At 33.7% G+C, this 17578-nt stretch overlaps 1 protein-coding gene across 1 annotated transcript in view; it reads right to left on the minus strand.

Moving 5' to 3' along the window:
* Positions 1-16788, minus strand: part of LOC116127705 (ecotropic viral integration site 5 protein homolog) — a 32211-nt gene extending 15423 nt beyond the window's left edge. Inside the window, exons 1-6 of the mRNA XM_031413345.1 lie at positions 16614-16788; positions 15857-15926; positions 14463-15449; positions 14233-14379; positions 13994-14107; positions 13335-13393 (exon numbers count right to left, since the gene is read on the minus strand). Of these exons, the coding sequence (XP_031269205.1) occupies positions 13335-13393; positions 13994-14107; positions 14233-14379; positions 14463-15449; positions 15857-15926; positions 16614-16666 (1430 nt within the window). The 5' untranslated portion in view covers positions 16667-16788. The remainder of the gene's footprint in view (positions 1-13334; positions 13394-13993; positions 14108-14232; positions 14380-14462; positions 15450-15856; positions 15927-16613) is intronic.
* Positions 16789-17578: the final 790 nt, after the last annotated feature.

The following is a 17578-nucleotide window of genomic DNA, read 5'->3' on the forward strand; positions in this document are numbered from 1 at the left end:
TGGGAGGCCCCCAGCTCCTCGAATTGCTGGGATCTATCAGTTCTTGTAATTGCCTTTCCATGACTGTTTCCTTTAATTTCAATACAATATTGGATTGTTGATGAATTGGTTATTGTTAAATTGTGTTGGGAAAACTATTTGCTGTTGAGATTGGTTGATTTAGCAAGGGGTTCTATCAATTTGGTATTAGAGTGCCGTTGGCTGATGGTAAATACCAGAATGGAAAGTAGAGTTGACAGTTTAGAGAAAGAAATGGGATCAATGAGACAAGATTTAGGAAGTGTGAAAGAATACTTACTGGAGATGCATGAGCTGATGCAATTAAGAGAGGAAGGTGACGAGTGCATGAGCTGATGCAATTAAGAAAGGAACGTGACGAGGCACGAAATCACGAAACACGCAAGACATCATCGTCGAAGAATCAGAATGATGGTGAAAACAGTGGCAACGACCCAAACAAAAACAGTACTGAATTGGGGAAAGATGATAGGAAGATTAAGAAGTTAGAACTGTCGATATTTAATGGAGATGACCCTTATGGGTGGACTTTTAAGGCAAACCCATATTTTAACATCAATCGGTATGCTGAGGAGGAGATGGTAGAGGTTGTTGTTGTATGCATGGAAGGTAGAGCACTGAATTGGTATCAGTGGGTGGACTCACAGACACTGTTCCACTCATGAGGAGCCTTTAAAATAGCGCTGATCTCCAGATTTTGTCCGTCATTCCAAGGGATTGTGTATAAGGCTGTAGTGGGTTTGATGCAAACAACGACAATGACAGAGTTCAGGGAAGAGTTTGAAGCTTGTACTGCTCCTTTGAAAGAGTTGGGGGATGAATTACTCATAGGAATATTCATGAATGGGCTTAAAGATAAGATACGGGCTAAACTGAGACTGAATAAGCCCAATGTGTTGGTGGATCTAATTGAGCAAACCCATTGCATAGAAGAAAAAAACTGGGTTTTAGACAAAACCCAACCCAGATTTGAAAGAATCCATAACCATCGACTTGAAACATACAAAAGCGTGTCTTCCAGTCCAAACTTGAGTCGCCCAAATTGGTGAAGTACGTCGGCGAAGAGCAATGAGCTAGGTTCCTTCTCCGGAGCTCAAAACAGAAGTTGGGGAAGTGCCTCAATGAAGAGCAATGAGCTGGGTCCTTTCTCGGGAGCTCAAAATAGAGGTTGGGATAGAGGAGGAAAGACGGCTTAGTTTACAATCATGCCAAACAGAAATGAAGGCTTCCAACGATTAATAGAGGTTCAAATTCAGTCTAAAACGGAAAGAGAGTCTATTTCTGTTGTGACAAAAAGTTTGGGCCTAATCACCGCTGTAAAAGTGAGTCACTCCAGATCCTACTGGTCCTGGATGATGATGATGATGATACCAAAAAGGAAGAAGATGCGCATGAGACAGGTGACGCAACCCTTAAAGAAGGTAACTCTATTGCATTATCAATGAACTCTATTGTGGGGATAACCACTGATAAGACACTAAAGCTCAGGGAGTTGATTGGGGAGGAAGAGGTTGTTGTTTTGATGGATAGTGGAGCTTCCCATAACTTCATTGCCCATGAATTAGTGCAGAAATTAGGATTGGAAGTTGGGAGGAGTAAACCGTTTACAATGATGGTTGGAAATGGAGTCACAATTAGAGGGGAAGGGATTTGCAAAGGGTTAGTTTACGGGTTCAGGGAATTGAGTGGAAGCAGGACTTTTTTCCCTTCAAGTTAGGTGGAGCAGATGTTGTTTTAGGAATCTCGTAGTTGAGCACCTTAGGGGATATGTGTTCTAATTGGAAGAACCTGACCATGGCTTTTGTTAATAAAGGGAAAAAGGTAGTGTTTCAAGGTGATCCTTCATTGGTAAAGTCAGTTGTGTCATTCAAAACTATGTTGAAGGCATTACAAGCCAAGGACACTAGATATATGGTAGAAGCTTATTCTATAGAGGACAAGGGATGGGAACATGATGAAATGATTGAACCAAACGTCCCTGCTGTTGTGGAGGATTTTAGCCATTTGTTTTGACAGAATATCAAACTGCCCCCAAAACGCCCCATAGATCACTCCATCACCTTGCTGGACAACACCAAACCCCCTAATATACGTCTCTACAAATATCCATACTTCCAAAAAAAATGAAATAGAGAGGCTGGTGCGAGAAATGTTAGATTTGGGGATTATCCAACCTAGTACGAGTTTGTTTGCCAGCCCGATGTTATTGGTGAAGAAAAAGCATGATAGTTGGCATTTCTGTGTGGATTATAAGGCTCTAAATAACCTGACCATACCACACAAGTTTCCTATTCCCTCCATTGAAGAACTCTTAGATGAACTAGGAGGGGCGACAATATTTACAAAGTTGGATCTAAAATCAAGCTACCATCAGATCAGGGTAAGAGAGGAGGATTCAGACCCATGAAGGACATTACAAATTCCTGGTGATGCTGTTCGGGTTAACCAACACCCCTTCCACTTTCCAAGCACTCATGAACACCATCTTTAGGTCGATTTTGAAGAAGTTTATCTTAGTGTTTTTGACAATATTTTGGTATAACCCTAATTTAGATACCCACGTCGACCATATTAAACAAACCTTCTGGATTTTGGATGAGAATGAGCCAGTGGTTAATTGAAACAAATGTTTGTTTGGGCAACAAAGGTTGGAGTATTTGGGTCATGTGATTTCAACTAGAGGTGTAGAGACAGACCCATGGAAGCTTGAAGCCATGCTGTCTTGGCCTGTCTCGCAAACCATAAAAAGTTTGCGAGGATTTTTAGGGTTGACAAGGTATTATCAATGTTTTGTGAAAGAATATGGGATGATTGCACAACCACCAACCCAACTCCTCCAAAAAGACTTTTTTGAGTGGAATAATCAAGCACAACAAGCATTTGAGGCTCTTAAAATGGCAATGACAACTGTACCAATTTTAGCAGTACTTGATTTCAGCTTGCCCTTTGAATTTCACACAGATGCCTCTGGTCATTGAATGGGTGCTGTTTTGGTCTAGAAATCCCGCCCCATTGCTTTTCTCAGTAAGGCTTTTTCGATTCAATCCAAGCAGAAGTCAATATATGAACTGGAGCTCATGGCTATAGTGTTCGCGGTACACAAATGGAGCCATTATTTACTAGGCCGCAAATTTTTAATCAAAATCAACCAACAGAGTTTGCAATTCTTGACGGACTAGCGAGTGAAAACGCTGGAGCAACACAAATGGATTTCGACACTCATGGGGTACTCATTTGAAATTCATTACCAACCTGGGGCTTCAAATCAAGTGGCTGACACATTGTCAAGGAGAGAAGAAATCAAATTAGCGATTGTGTCCATGGCTAACTTTTCTGAGTGGGATGATTTAGCTTCGAAGGTACAACATGATTCGAAATTAAAGGCCATTATGCAAGATTTATTGCTGAACTTTTCCAGCCATCCTTACTATCGCATACACAACGGTTGCCTCCTTTATAAAGACAGGTTAGTGGTTCCCCGTAATTCTAAATTCATTCCCAAGTTTTTGGCGAAATTTCACAGCAGCCCAAGTGGAGGTCACTCAGGTTTCTTTAGAACTTATAAGAGGATATCTGATATTGTTTTTTGGGAAGGGACTAGAATGATGTCCAAGAATTTGTGCAAAAATGTAAGGTTTGCCATTTAAATAAACATTCAGCCCTCAAACCAATAGGGTTATTACAACATTTACCTATTCCTTCTCAAGTTTTTGATGAGGTTAGCATGGATTTCATTGGTGGGTTGCCTAAAGCTAAACGGTATGATACAATCCTGGTGGTAATTGACAGACTTACTAAGTATAGGCATTTTATTCTGCTGTGTCACCCTTATAATGCTAAGGACATAGCTGCTGTGTTTGTGACCAATATTATGAAGTTACACGGCTTTCCCAAGGCCATTGTATCCGATACAGATAGGGTGTTTGTCAATCAATGCAGGAGTTGTTTAAGGCCGCAAGAACCAGTCTAAAGTTCAGCTTAGCATACCACCCTCAAACTGATGGGCAAACAGAGGTTGTCAATCACTGCTTGGAGGCTTATTTGAGATGTTTTTGTAGTTACCAGCCCAAACAGTAGTCACGATGGTTACCTTAGGCTGAATATTGGTACAACACCACTTTCCATTGCTCCACCAAAATGACACCCTTCAAGGCATTTTATGGTAGAGATCCCCCTACCATTCTCAAGTTTACGAATTGCCTGTCTGTAGTAGAAGAAGTTAATTAGCAAATGTGCGAGCGTAATTCAATTTTGGATGAACTCAAACATAATTTGGTCGTGGCATAGGGACAAATGAAATCTGATACATATACGTCCACAAAAAATCCAACGTACTGTCTATTAAGCTCCAATATTCTGAAGGATATCTGATGCTGAAACACAACAATGATACTCTCATCTCATCTCTTAACTCTTCAAGTTTCTAATATTCCTCACTTAACCATAATTATTTTTTAGCTGTAGACCTAAGTTAAACACATAGAAAGTAATTCTAAAAGGGCACTCATTTTTACGCTCTAGCTTAACACATGCACCCCGTCTGTTAGGATTAAATTTCTAATCAGGTCACTAACACCAATGTTACCTTAATTATAATTAAAAACAAAAGCTTCAATGGAAAATACCTGATAGATATTGGCGTACTCTATATATCTTTGAACATGCTGAGGTCTCAGAGCGAATCCATAGGCGTCCCTGTCAACATTAATTTTCTATATCAATCCCAATCACACAAAGAACACCATTCCCATTTCTAAAATCGTAACTTCAAACAACATATACCATCAAGCAATTCTTCAAATAAAAAAAAACAAAAAACAAAAAACAAAATCACTACAAAATGGACAATGTGAAAACATTAATCCGCACGGAAACTTAAGTAACCTGGAATCAACCTCCAATGAGCGCCTACTCAACAAGGACAACAACATGCTCGCAAACAGCTTCAATTCTACAGCAGCCCATAGCTCTTTTAATTTTCCTCTAAATCCCTTACTACATAGTAAGATCTAACACTCACTTATTGCACTAAACCTACTTTCCGTTATAAATTTGTCTCTTTAAACAAAATTAAGAAATAACTCTAATTTCTTTGCCCCAAAATAAATAATAGCATATATGAAAATAAAAACATAAATTAATCATCAAGACATTGTTAGCTAACATAAAGATTAACATGACACGTTAACACCATACAAACTTATCCAAAACAAAACAAGAAACAAACAAATGTTGGATTAGAATTTGTCAAAGTTTATTCATTCAAGATACAGCGAAAAATTAGGGTTAAGTAAACGTGGAAAAATCGAGGAGATTAAAATTTGTAGATAGAACAGAACAGAAAAGAAGAAAGTAGATGTGTCACCTCCCGTATTCTTGTTCGAATTTGTGGATGAGATTGAAGGGCTTCTCCGACATTCAGGGAGATGGAATCAAAGGTGTTCCTGGATCTGTGGTAACTGAACGAGTTTCAGTCTTGGCTTCGTCGTGTCGCTGGACTCTGCTCTCGGTTTCAAGCTTGTAGTAGTCGTTGAAGGCGGTCACGCGTTGCTTCTATTAGCGGGCTTTCTGTGGGATTGTTATATACGGGGTTTGATCGTGAAGATGGTGACGGGTAAGTGTACAATAGTTATTGGCGCCACGTGTAGAGTATTGTCTATCCGTTACAATAGAATCGGTTTTGGAACTGGGAAGGTGACAGATGGTTTGACCGTTTGTATTTGACATTTGACTACATGGGCTGCGTTGGAATGTAGCAGGCCTATGATAACGACATTGTCAGTTAATTTAGACAGTCCACGTAACCTATGTGTAATATTTTTTGCTCATTCTAGTTATGGATATAGCATTAACAGTGGCGCAAAGACTTTAATTTTTAATAAAGAATTAAAGAAGAGGAGAAACACTTTCTCAAATATAAGTGATAACTCATAATTAGTTTGGTTAATGGTCTCATACAAACTAATTAATTGCGAGTTGATATTCATGTTTGTGAGAGAATATAGTAAAAAATATTTGTCAGTGTAATATTACACTTAATTTTTTGATAGCAAGAGAAAACCACAATATTGTTGGTTTACATTTAAAATAAATAAATAGAAAATGTTAAATTATTAATATTTATCTATTTTCTTAGCATTATGTAAAAAAAAAAAAAAAAACCCTGATAACTATACAATTATTATATAATAAAAAGAAGAGAGAAATAATTGAAGACAAATAGAACTAATGCTTTTCTATTCCAAAGTTGATGTACATCATCTTTCACTAGGGTGATTGGTTCCGGGTACCCTGCATTTCGGGGGAACCGGAACCGGAACCGCACAGTGCAGGTTCCAAAAAAGGAACCGAAACCGGAACCGCACAGTGCAGGTTCTTCAATTCAAGGAACCGGAACCTAAAATGCAGGTTCGTTCCTTTCCAGGGTATCCTGTAAAAAATCATTACCCCCTATTAGTTTAAAAAATAACAAAAACACCTTATAAGTTTACAAATACACCCCAACAAATTTTCATTATTCATTCATTTGTATCCTGTAACTCATAACCTGTAATCTCTAAGCAACACTTGAATTGTTAATCTTTAATTAAGTATTGTAATATTGTTTATAATTGAATGTTAATTAATTAATAATCTACCGTAAATTTATAATATAATGTTATAATATTTGATTAAGTATGTGTAAATTAGTAAATTACTAATGTTTAAAACATATCATAACTCATAATCAATTAAGTAATCATTTAATATGTAATGTTATTAATTATATGATTATACTATAATAGTATAATGTAATGTTATAATTAATTAAGTAATCATACTATATCTATAATTTAATATTATAATTAATTAAATTTCAAATCATTTAATTAATATACTAATGTTTATATGAAACATTATAATTGATTAAGTAATCATATTACAAATATATAAAGTAATGTTATAATAATTAAATTTTTAATCGTTTAATTAAGTATGTAATTGTATAGTAAATTACTAATGTTTATAATGTAATTTTATAATTCATAACTAATTAAGTTTATGTAATCATTTAACTATGTAATGCTATAATTAAGTAAGTGATCATAATATATGTAATATAAAATATAATTTAATGAGTAATTATTAAACTATAATGTAATGCTTATTAATGTATAATGAAATGTTTATAAGGTAATGTTATAATTAATTAAATTTCTTATCATTTAATTAATATTGTGCTAATATTTATGAATAAATTAGTAATTACTAATGTTTAAAATATAATATCATAACTCATAATCAATTAAGTAATCATTTAATTATGTAATGTTATATTAATTATAGATCATACTATAATAGTATAAGTTAAGTTTAATGAATTAAGTAATCATACTATAAATCTATAATTTAATATTTAATTAATAAATTCAAATCATTTGATTAATATACTAATGTTTAATGGAGTTGGTATAATTGATCAAGTATCATATTATAAATATATAGGTAATGTTTATAATTAATTAATTTTTAATCGTTTAATTAAGTAATGTAATAATATAGTAAATTAGTAAATTACTAATGTTATAATGTAATGTTATAAATTCATAACTAATTATGTAATTATGTAATCATTTAACTATGTAATACTATAATTAGTAAGTGATCATAATATTAATGTAATATAATAATATAATAATTTAATTGAGTAATTATTTAACTATAATGTAATGCTTAATTAATGTTTATAAGGTAAAGTTATAATTAATTAAATTTCTTATCATTTAATTAAATATTGTGCTAAGTTTATGTAGTAAATTAGTAATTACTAATGTTTAAAACATAATATCATAACTCATAATCAATTAAGTAATAATAAATTATGTAATGTTATATTAATTATATGATCATACAAATAGTATATATGTAATGTTATAATGAATTAAGTAATCATACTATAAACTATATTTAATATTATATTAATTAAATTTCAAATCATTTGATTAATATCTAATGTGTATAATGGAATGTTATAATTGATTAAGTAATTATTATAATATTAAGGTAATGTTATAATTAATAAATTTTTAATCGTTTAATTAGTAATGCAATAATATAATAAATTACTAATGTTATAATGTATGTTATAAATTCATAACTAATTAAGTAATTATGTAATCATTTAACTATGTAATGCTATAATTAAATAAGTGATCATAATATAATGTATATAATAAATTATAATTTAATTGAGTATTATTTAACTATAATGTAATGCTATAAGAAATGTTTTAAGGTAATGTTATAATTAATTAAATTTCTTATCATTTAATAAGTATTGTGCTAATGTTTAGTAGTAAATTAGTAATTACTAATGTTTAAAACATAATATCATAACTCATAATCAATTAAGTAATCATTTAATTATGTAATGTTATATTAATATATTGATCATCTATAATAGTATAATGTAATTTATAATGAATTAAGTAATCATACTATAACCTTAATTTATATTATAATTAATTAAATTTCAAATCATTTGATTAATATACTAATGTTTATAATGGAATGTTATAATTGATTAATAATCATATTATAAATATATAAGTAATGTTATAATTAATTAAATTTTAATCGTTTAATTAAGTAATGTAATAATTAGTAAATTAGTAAATTACATGTTTAAATGTAATGTTATAAATTTATAATTTATGTAATTATGTAATCATTTAACTATATAATCTATAATTAAGTAAGTGACCATAAATAATATAATATATATTTATAATTTAATTGAGTAATTATTTACTATAATGTAATGCTAATTAATGTTTATAATAAATGTTTATAAGGTAATATTATGATTAATTAAATTTCTTATCATTTAATTAAGTATTATGTTAATGTTTATGTAGTAAATTAGTAATTACTAATTTTATAATATAATGACATAATCAATTAAGTATTATTTAATTATGTAATGTTATAATTAAATATTATACATACTATAATGTAAGTTATAGTGAATTAACTATTAAGTAATCATACTATAAATTTTAATAATAATTTATAATATTAAATTTTTAGTCATTTAATTAAATTTGTACCAATGTTTATAATAAATGTTATAATTGTTAATAATTATCATAAATCTATAAACGTAATGCTATAATTAATTAAATTTCTAATTATAAGTCAATTAATTAATTAATTAATTATGTTATAACTTATAAGTCAATTATTAGTAGTAATCATTAACGTAATGTTATAATTAATTATATATAATCAATTAAGTAATGTTATAAATTATAATTAATTAGTAATCATTTAGCTATAATGTAGTGTTATAATTGATTAAGTATGATATTTAACTAGTAATTAATTTATTATGTTTATCAATTTATCATATATAATTAATTAATTACTAATTTATTATAGATATACTTAACTTGATAATTGAAATAAATAACTAAATATATTTTACTCAATCAAATTATATTTTATTAAAAAATATTCTTTAAATAACATTAAAAATGTAAAACACTTTATGGATCATAATTCCAATTATTCACTTAATTGATCAAAACTTTAATATTAATGTATTATATATTTAAAGCTTTTAATATGTGTAATTTATATGTATAGTATAATTGTATTCGTATATTTATTTAATTAGGTTATTCTAAAATTTAGCTTTTTCTATTTTAATTTTTTTATATGTAAAATAATAGAAACTCCCCATTATTTACATTTCACAAATATTTCATTATATTCCAGGTTCCAAAATAGGTTCTAAACAGGTTCTAAAAACAGGTTCCAAAACAGGTTCCAACAGGTTCCAAAGCAGGTTCCAATAGGTTCCAAACAGGTTCCAAACAGGTTCCAAAACAGGTTCCAAACAGGTTTCAAAACAGGTTCCAAACCGGTACCCCCTACAGGTTCCAAACAGGGTACCCTTTTTACAGGTTCCGGTTCCGGTTCGGTTCTCCACATGCAAGAACCGGAACCGGAACCGGAACCGCACAGTAGCAGTTCCAAAAAATGGAACCGGAACCTACCCCACGTGCAGGTTCTGGGTAGGTTCCGGTTCCGGTTCCGTTCTTACCCTCGGTTCCGTTCTCCCGCTACCCGTGCTCACCGACTTTCACAATACATCTATTTATAGTCTCAGATTATGAAATATTATAAATAAAATTAAGCTAATAAATGCTTTGAAGTTGTAGAACTTGAAAGTTTCAAGAGCTAGAGAAGATGAAAGATTAGGAAGTTATAGAATTGTAAGGGTATCCACATTTATTCATAACACTCCCCTTGAATGTCCATTACACAAAGAAATGACTGGTTAAAACCTTACTAGGAAAAAACCCAATAAACCTAGTGAAGGAAAAATAGTACTTATTCTTGTATATTATACGCATTTAGAAACCGTCTCATTAAAAATCTTACCAGGAAACCCAATGGGATAAAACCTTGGTCAATGAAAAAGAGTATAGTGCGTATTTATACTCCTCATGATGATATCACTTAAGATTTTTGTATCGACGCATTCCAATATTGTAGACCACTTTTCAAATGTTGTAGTCGGTAAAGCTTTAGTGAATAAGTTTCAAATTATCACATGACTAATCTGTTTAACTTCAATATCGCCATTCTTTTGAAGATCATGAGTGAAGAAGAATTAGGTGATATATGTTTTGTCCTATCACTTTTGATATAACTTCCCTTTAACTGAGTTATGCATGCAGTGTTATCTTCATATATGTTATATGAACTTCTTTGTTGTAATCAATGCCACATGATTCTTGAATATGTTGGGTTATTGATTTGAGCCAAACACATTCTCATTGCTTCATAGATAGCTATATCTCGGCATGATTGAAGAAGTAGCAGCTATAGTTTGTTTTGTAGAATGCCATGAAATAGTCGTACCTCCATACATGAACAAATAACCTGTTTGAGATCTAGCTTTATGTGGGTTAGATAAATATCATGCATCTGCATAACCAATTAATTGAGGTGTAGATTCATTTGAATAAATAAACCGATAGACCTCGATTGCAAGGTTTACCAACTAAGGGGGCATAAAGGTAAAAATGGTTTGGAAGGGTGCTGGAAGTGTGATGTAGTGAGGTTTGTCACAGGTTGTTACACTTGTTATAGCGGTCCGCGTGTTGGGGAATATTGTTGGTTTGAGGGGAATAATTTCGGGAGTTAACAGTATATTAGGAGAGTGAGCTTTTTCTAAGCAGAAATTATTGTTAAGAGTTTATGGGAGCTCCCTCAATTGCTGGGATCTATCAGTTCTTGTAATTGCCTTTCATGACTGTTTCCTTTAATTTCAATACAATATTGGATTGTTGATGAATTGGTTATTGTTAATTGTGTTGGGAAACTATTTGCTGTTGAGATTGGTTGATTTAGCAAGGGTTCTATCAATTTGGTATTAGAGTGTAGTTGGCTGATGGTAAATACCAGAATGGAAATTAGAGTTGACAGTTTAGAGAAAGAAATGGGATCAATGAGACAAGATTTAGGAAGTGTGAAAGAATACTTACTGGAGATGCATGCTTTGCAATTAAGAGGAATGTGACGAGTGCGTGAGCTGATGCAATTAAGAGAGGAACGTGACGAGGCACGAAATCACGAAACACGCAAGACTCATCGTCGAAGAATCAGAATGATGGTAAAACAGTGGCAACGACCCAAACAAAATATACTGAATTAGGGAAAGATGATATGAAGATTAAGAGTTAGAACTATTGATATTTAATGGAGATGACCTTTTATGGGTGACTTTTAAGGCAAACCCATATTTTAACATCAATTGGTATGCTGAGGAGGAGATGGTAGAGGTTTGCCGCTGTATGCATGGAAGGAGAGCACTGAATGGTATCAGTGGGTGGACTCACAGACATGTTCCACTCATGAGGAGCCTTTAAAATAGCGCTGATCTCCAGATTTTGTCCGTCATTCCAAGGGATTGGTATAGGCTGTAGTGGTTTGATGCAAACACGACAATGACAGAGTTCAGGGAAGAGTTTGAAGCTGTGTACTGCTCCTTTGAAGAGTTGGGGTGAATTACTCATAGGAATATTCATGAATGGGCTTAAAGATAAATACGGGCTAAACTGAGACTGAATAAGCCCAATGTGTTGGTGGATCTAATTGAGCAAACCCATTGCATAGAAGAAAAAACTGGGTTTTAGACAAAACCCAACCCAGATTTGAAAGAATCCATACCACTCACTTGAAACATACAAAAGGTGTCTTCCAGTCCAACTGAGTCGCCCAAATTGGTGAAGTAGTCGGCGAAGGGCAATGAGCTAGGTTCCTTCTCGGAGCTCAAAACAGAAGTTGGGAAGTGCCTCAAGAAGAGCAATGAGCTGGGTCCTTTTCGGGAGCTCAAAATAGAGGTTGGGATAGAGGAGGAAAGACGCTTAGTTTACAATCATGCCAAACAGAAATGAAGGCTCCAACGATTAATAGAGGTTCAAATTCAGTCTAAAACGGAAAGAGAAGTCTATTTCTGTTGTGACAAAAAGTTTGGGCCTAATCACCGCTGTAAAAGTGAGTCACTCCAGATCCTACTGGTCCTGGATGATGATGAGATAACCAAAAGGAAGATCGAGACAGGTGATGCAACCCTTAAAGAAGGTAACTCTATTGCATTATCAATGAACTCTATTGTGGGGATAACCACTGATAAGACACTAAATCAGGGAGTTGATTGGGAGGAAGAGGTTGTTGTTTTGATGGATAGTGGAGCTCCCATAACTTCATTGCCCATGAATTAGTGCAGAAATTAGGATTGGAAGTTGGGAGGAGTAACCGTTTACAATGATGGTTGGAAATGGAGTCATTAGAGGGGAAGGGATTTGCAAAGGGTTGTTTACGGTTCAGGATTGAGTGGAGACAGGACTTTTTTCCCTTCAAGTTAGGTGGAGCAGATGTTGTTTTAGGAATCTCGTGTTGAGCACCTTAGGGATAGTGTTCTAATTGGAAGACCTGACCATGGCTTTTGGTAAAAAAAAAACAAATCCAGTAAGCTAATTTGGAACATCATACGGTGGATAAAGGATAAAAAAAAAATCATACCTAGAAATTACTAAAAGGAGAAGACTATTTGTTTACTATTTTCTGAAATCAATTGTTTCAAAAAAAAAAAAAAAAATTGTATTACCACAAGCAACAAAGAGAGAGGGAGAGAGCCATATCTAATATATGCTCTGATTTTAGATAATGCCTCATTCAGAAATTCAGAGAACATCAGTGTGTGCGCTTGTTTGAGGGGGCAGAAGAAAAAGGATTTGACAGGAGAAGCTTCCAAAACCTACCAAAATGCATTCTCCTCTGGCATCAGAAGTAGCAATATGCCAGCAAAGAAATTCATTGCCTGCATGTGTTTCAGAACCATGGTAAATAAAATTATCAAAAATATTATCACATCAGCCAGAAGATTATCACAATAATTGAGTGAAAAAAGAGTGACGGTGGAAATTTAAAGATAGCAGAAGAAAAATGATACACGCTTTGAGAGGTAGTGAATACATTTGGGGAGAGACAAAATCAAGGTTACAGTTTGACAGATTAACAGAATACAAAACTTATACCAAGAACCCAAAATGTAGCAAGATGAAAATATCTCAGAGAAAAGTTGATAATCACTGGACCTTAAGGAAAAAAAGGTTTGATAATCTGCTTAATAGCTACTCCTAGCAAAGTTTAATTTGAAGCAAAATGAGTTCTAATAGGTCCAAAAGTTTGAAAACACCCTTAATGCTCTTTCACAAAACAACTATGTGCCACCAAAACAGCAGTAAGTATTTCTACTTTAGATGCTTTACATTCTTCATGACATTTTAGCTTTGTTCCAAATACCAATGAAGAAGTTACAAGATACAGTTCTAAATACACATTAAGGAGTAGCAATGAAAAGAAGCATCGGCAGAATCACATATACAGCAAAAATTAAAAATAAAAGGACTCCAGTTACCTGGCAGTACCCAACAGAAGGATTATGTCGAGCATATGCTAAAAGTAAACGTCTCAAGGAATCCCTACCGTTCTCATTCAAAGCAGGATGGCCTGGAAAAGTCCGTGGTATGTCCTGTAAAGTCAATGTAAAAAAATAAGTCCACCGAGAAATCTGGTTTACAATACAAAGCAAAAGAAGTAGCACGTACAAATTGAAAAGATTGAACGATAAAGTCCAAGGCGCATGCATCTATTGACCTTCTCAATCTGCCTTTTCCATTTCTTGGGTACACCTGATGTATTATCATGCTCTTTGCTTTCACCGGCATTGGTTACTTGAGCCAGCAAATCCTCGTAATATCTCTCCACCCGTCGCGCCTTAACACCAACAAATGCCTGCCATACCTGCATTGGCAAAACTACAGTAAGTGATGTTTTCCCTAACATAAAAATATTAATTTCAAGAAACTGAACACTTTCAACCTCACCTCTCCCCTGAGATCCTTCGGCACTCCCCCACGAACAAGGCACTCCAGTTCCTCTTTCCAAGGAAAGTATGGCTCTGGTGAGACATCATTTTGTGGAGCACTTTTTTCATAGCAGGCACTTAAAGTCTCATTCGGCGTCTCAGTAACACATAATTTTTCCTTAATGCCCTCTTCAGATTCCTCTTCCAAAGATCCTGCTTCATCTATTGATGGAAGATGGTCTTCACTTTTGGTTATCTGCTCACCTCTCATGTCCTTTCTCCTCTTCACACGAAAACTCATCATACTCTCAATGGAATATAGGGATGGTCTAATCCGAGCCCATGTTTGGACCTCACGGGGCTTTGTTTCTTTTGAAAGTTGCTCCTTTTTGGGGTCAAGTTTAGTTGAACCATCAGAATCAGAGTTCCCACTTGAATCATCCCCTTCCTTACCTCTCTTTGAAACAGTCTCTTCTTTCAACTGAGTAGCTTCAACCTTGTCTACTTCCACACCCCTCTCTGAAACAGTCTCTACTTTCAAGTCAATAGCTCCAGCCTTATTATCTACTTCCACACTCCTCTCTGACACAGTCTCTTCTTTCAACTCGACAGCCCGAGCATTGTCTACTTCTATGCCCCTCTCTGAAACAGTCTCAGTATTTTCACACTGGTTCTCTCTCCTACTTCTCTCTGGAAAAATCTCCTCTTTCAACTTCCTGTCTTCACCCTTGTCCGCTTCACTTCCACTCCTTGATATAGTGTCCTCTATCAACTTAGTAGCTTCAGCCTTGTTCCCTTGGTTGTCTATCTCTGGCACAGTTGTCTCGTTCAGCTCAGTAGTTTCAGCTTTGCTCCCTTCACTCTTCAGTGAAACTGTCTCCTCATTCAACTTAGCGGCTTCAGCATGCAGCGACTCCTTATATTTCTCCTCAGGAGAGTTTTGTTGAGAAGCTTTTTGGTGCTCAATGAAATTCTTCCATTTTTGCGATCTTTCCTCTTCCTCTTCCTGATACCATACATGTATCAATAAGCTGGACAGAAAACACCTGTTGTACTTCTGTTGCTCTGTTATTTTAGTTTTGATGAAATATACTTCACAAAAAATCCCAACAGTACTGTCTATTTAAAGCTCCAATTATTCTGAAGGATATCTGATGCTGAAACACAACAATGATACATCTCATCTCATCTCTTAACTCTTCAAGTTTCTAATATTCCTCACTTAACCATATATTATTTTATTAGCTGTAGACCTAAGTTAAACACATAGAAAGTAATTCTAAAAGGGCACTCATTTTTACGCTCTAGCTTAACACATGCACCCCGTCTGTTAGGAATAAATTTCTAATCAAGGTCACTAACACCAATGTTACCTTAATTATAATTAAAAACAAAAGCTTCAATGGAAAATACCTGATAGATATTGGCGTACTCTATATATCTTTGAACATGCTGAGGTCTCAGAGCGAATCCATAGGCGTCCCTGTCAACATTAATTCTCTATATCAATCCCAATCACACAAAGAACACCATTCCCATTTCTAAAATCATTAACTTCAAACAACATATACCATCAAGCAATTCTTCAAATAAAAAATAAAATAAAAAAGAAATAACAAAATCACTACAAAATGGACAATGTGAAAACATTAATCCGCACGGAAACTTAAGTAACCTGGAATCAACCTCCAATGAGCGCCTACTCAACAAGGACAACAACATGCTTCGCAAACAGCTTCAATTCTACAGCAGCCCATAGCTCTCTTTTAATTTTCCTCTAAATCCCTTACTACATAGTAAGATCTAACACTCACTTATTGCACTAAACCTACTTTCCGTTATAAAATTTGTCTCTTTAAACAAAATTAAGAAATAACTCTAATTTCTTTGCCCCAAAAATAAATAATAGCATATTATGAAAATAAAAACTAATAAATTAATCATCAAGACATTGTTAGCTAACATAAAGATTAACATGACACGTTAACACCATACAAACTTATCCAAAACAAAACAAGAAAAACAAACAAATGTTGGATTTAGAATTTGTCAAAGTTTATTCATTCAAAGATACAGCGAAAAATTAGGGTTAAAGTAAACGTGGAAAAATCGAGGAGATTAAAATTTGTAGATAGAACAGAACAGAAAAGAAGAAATGTAGATGTGTCACCTCCCGTATTCTTGTTCGAATTTGTGGATGAGATTGAAGGGCTTCTCCGACATTCTAGGGAGATGGAATCAAAGGTTGTTCCTGGATCTGTGGTAACTGAACGGAGTTTCAGTCTTGGCTTCGTCGTGTCGCTGGACTCTGCTCTCGGTTTCAAAGCTTTGTAGTAGTCGTTAGAAGGCGGTCATGCGTTGCTTCTAATTAGCGGGCTTTCGTGGGGATTGTTAAATATACGGGGTTTGATCGTGAAGATGGTGACGGGTAAGTGACACTAAGTGTACAATAGTTATTGGCGCCACGTGTAGGAGTATTGTCTATCCGTTACAATAGAATCGGTTTTGGAACTGGGAAGGTGACAGATGGTTTGACCGTTTGTATTTGACAATTTGACTACATGGGCTGCGTTGGAATGTATGCAGGCCTATGATAACGACATTGTCAGTTAATTTAGTCAGTCCACGTAACCATGTGTGTAATATTTTTTATTCATTTTAGTTATAGATACTATATATACGTCATTCTCATATAACATTTTTCATATAACATTATGTGGCAAGATATGATTGGGTAAAAGTTTAATTTTAATTTTAAATTAGCGAATCATATCTTACTACATAATGTTGTATGAAAAATGTTGTATAAAAATGATGTATGTGTAGTATTACTCATAACATTAACACTGGCGCAAAGACTTTAATTTTTAATAATGAATTAAAGATAGACGGAGAAACACTGATCTCAACTAACGTGATAACTCATATAGTTTGGTTAAATGGGTCTCATACAAACTAACCAATTGCAAGTTGACATATCAAGTTTGTGAGAGAAATTAGTGAAAAATATTGTCAGTGTAATTACTCTTAATTTTTTGATAGCAAGAGGGAATAACCAAATATTGTGTGGTTACATTTAAATAAATAATAAAAAATGTTAAATTATTAATATTTATCTATTTTCTTTAGAATTCT

This window comes from Pistacia vera, unplaced genomic scaffold, assembly GCF_008641045.1.
Source record: "Pistacia vera cultivar Batoury unplaced genomic scaffold, PisVer_v2 Contig194, whole genome shotgun sequence".
Taxonomy (NCBI): domain Eukaryota; kingdom Viridiplantae; phylum Streptophyta; class Magnoliopsida; order Sapindales; family Anacardiaceae; genus Pistacia; species Pistacia vera.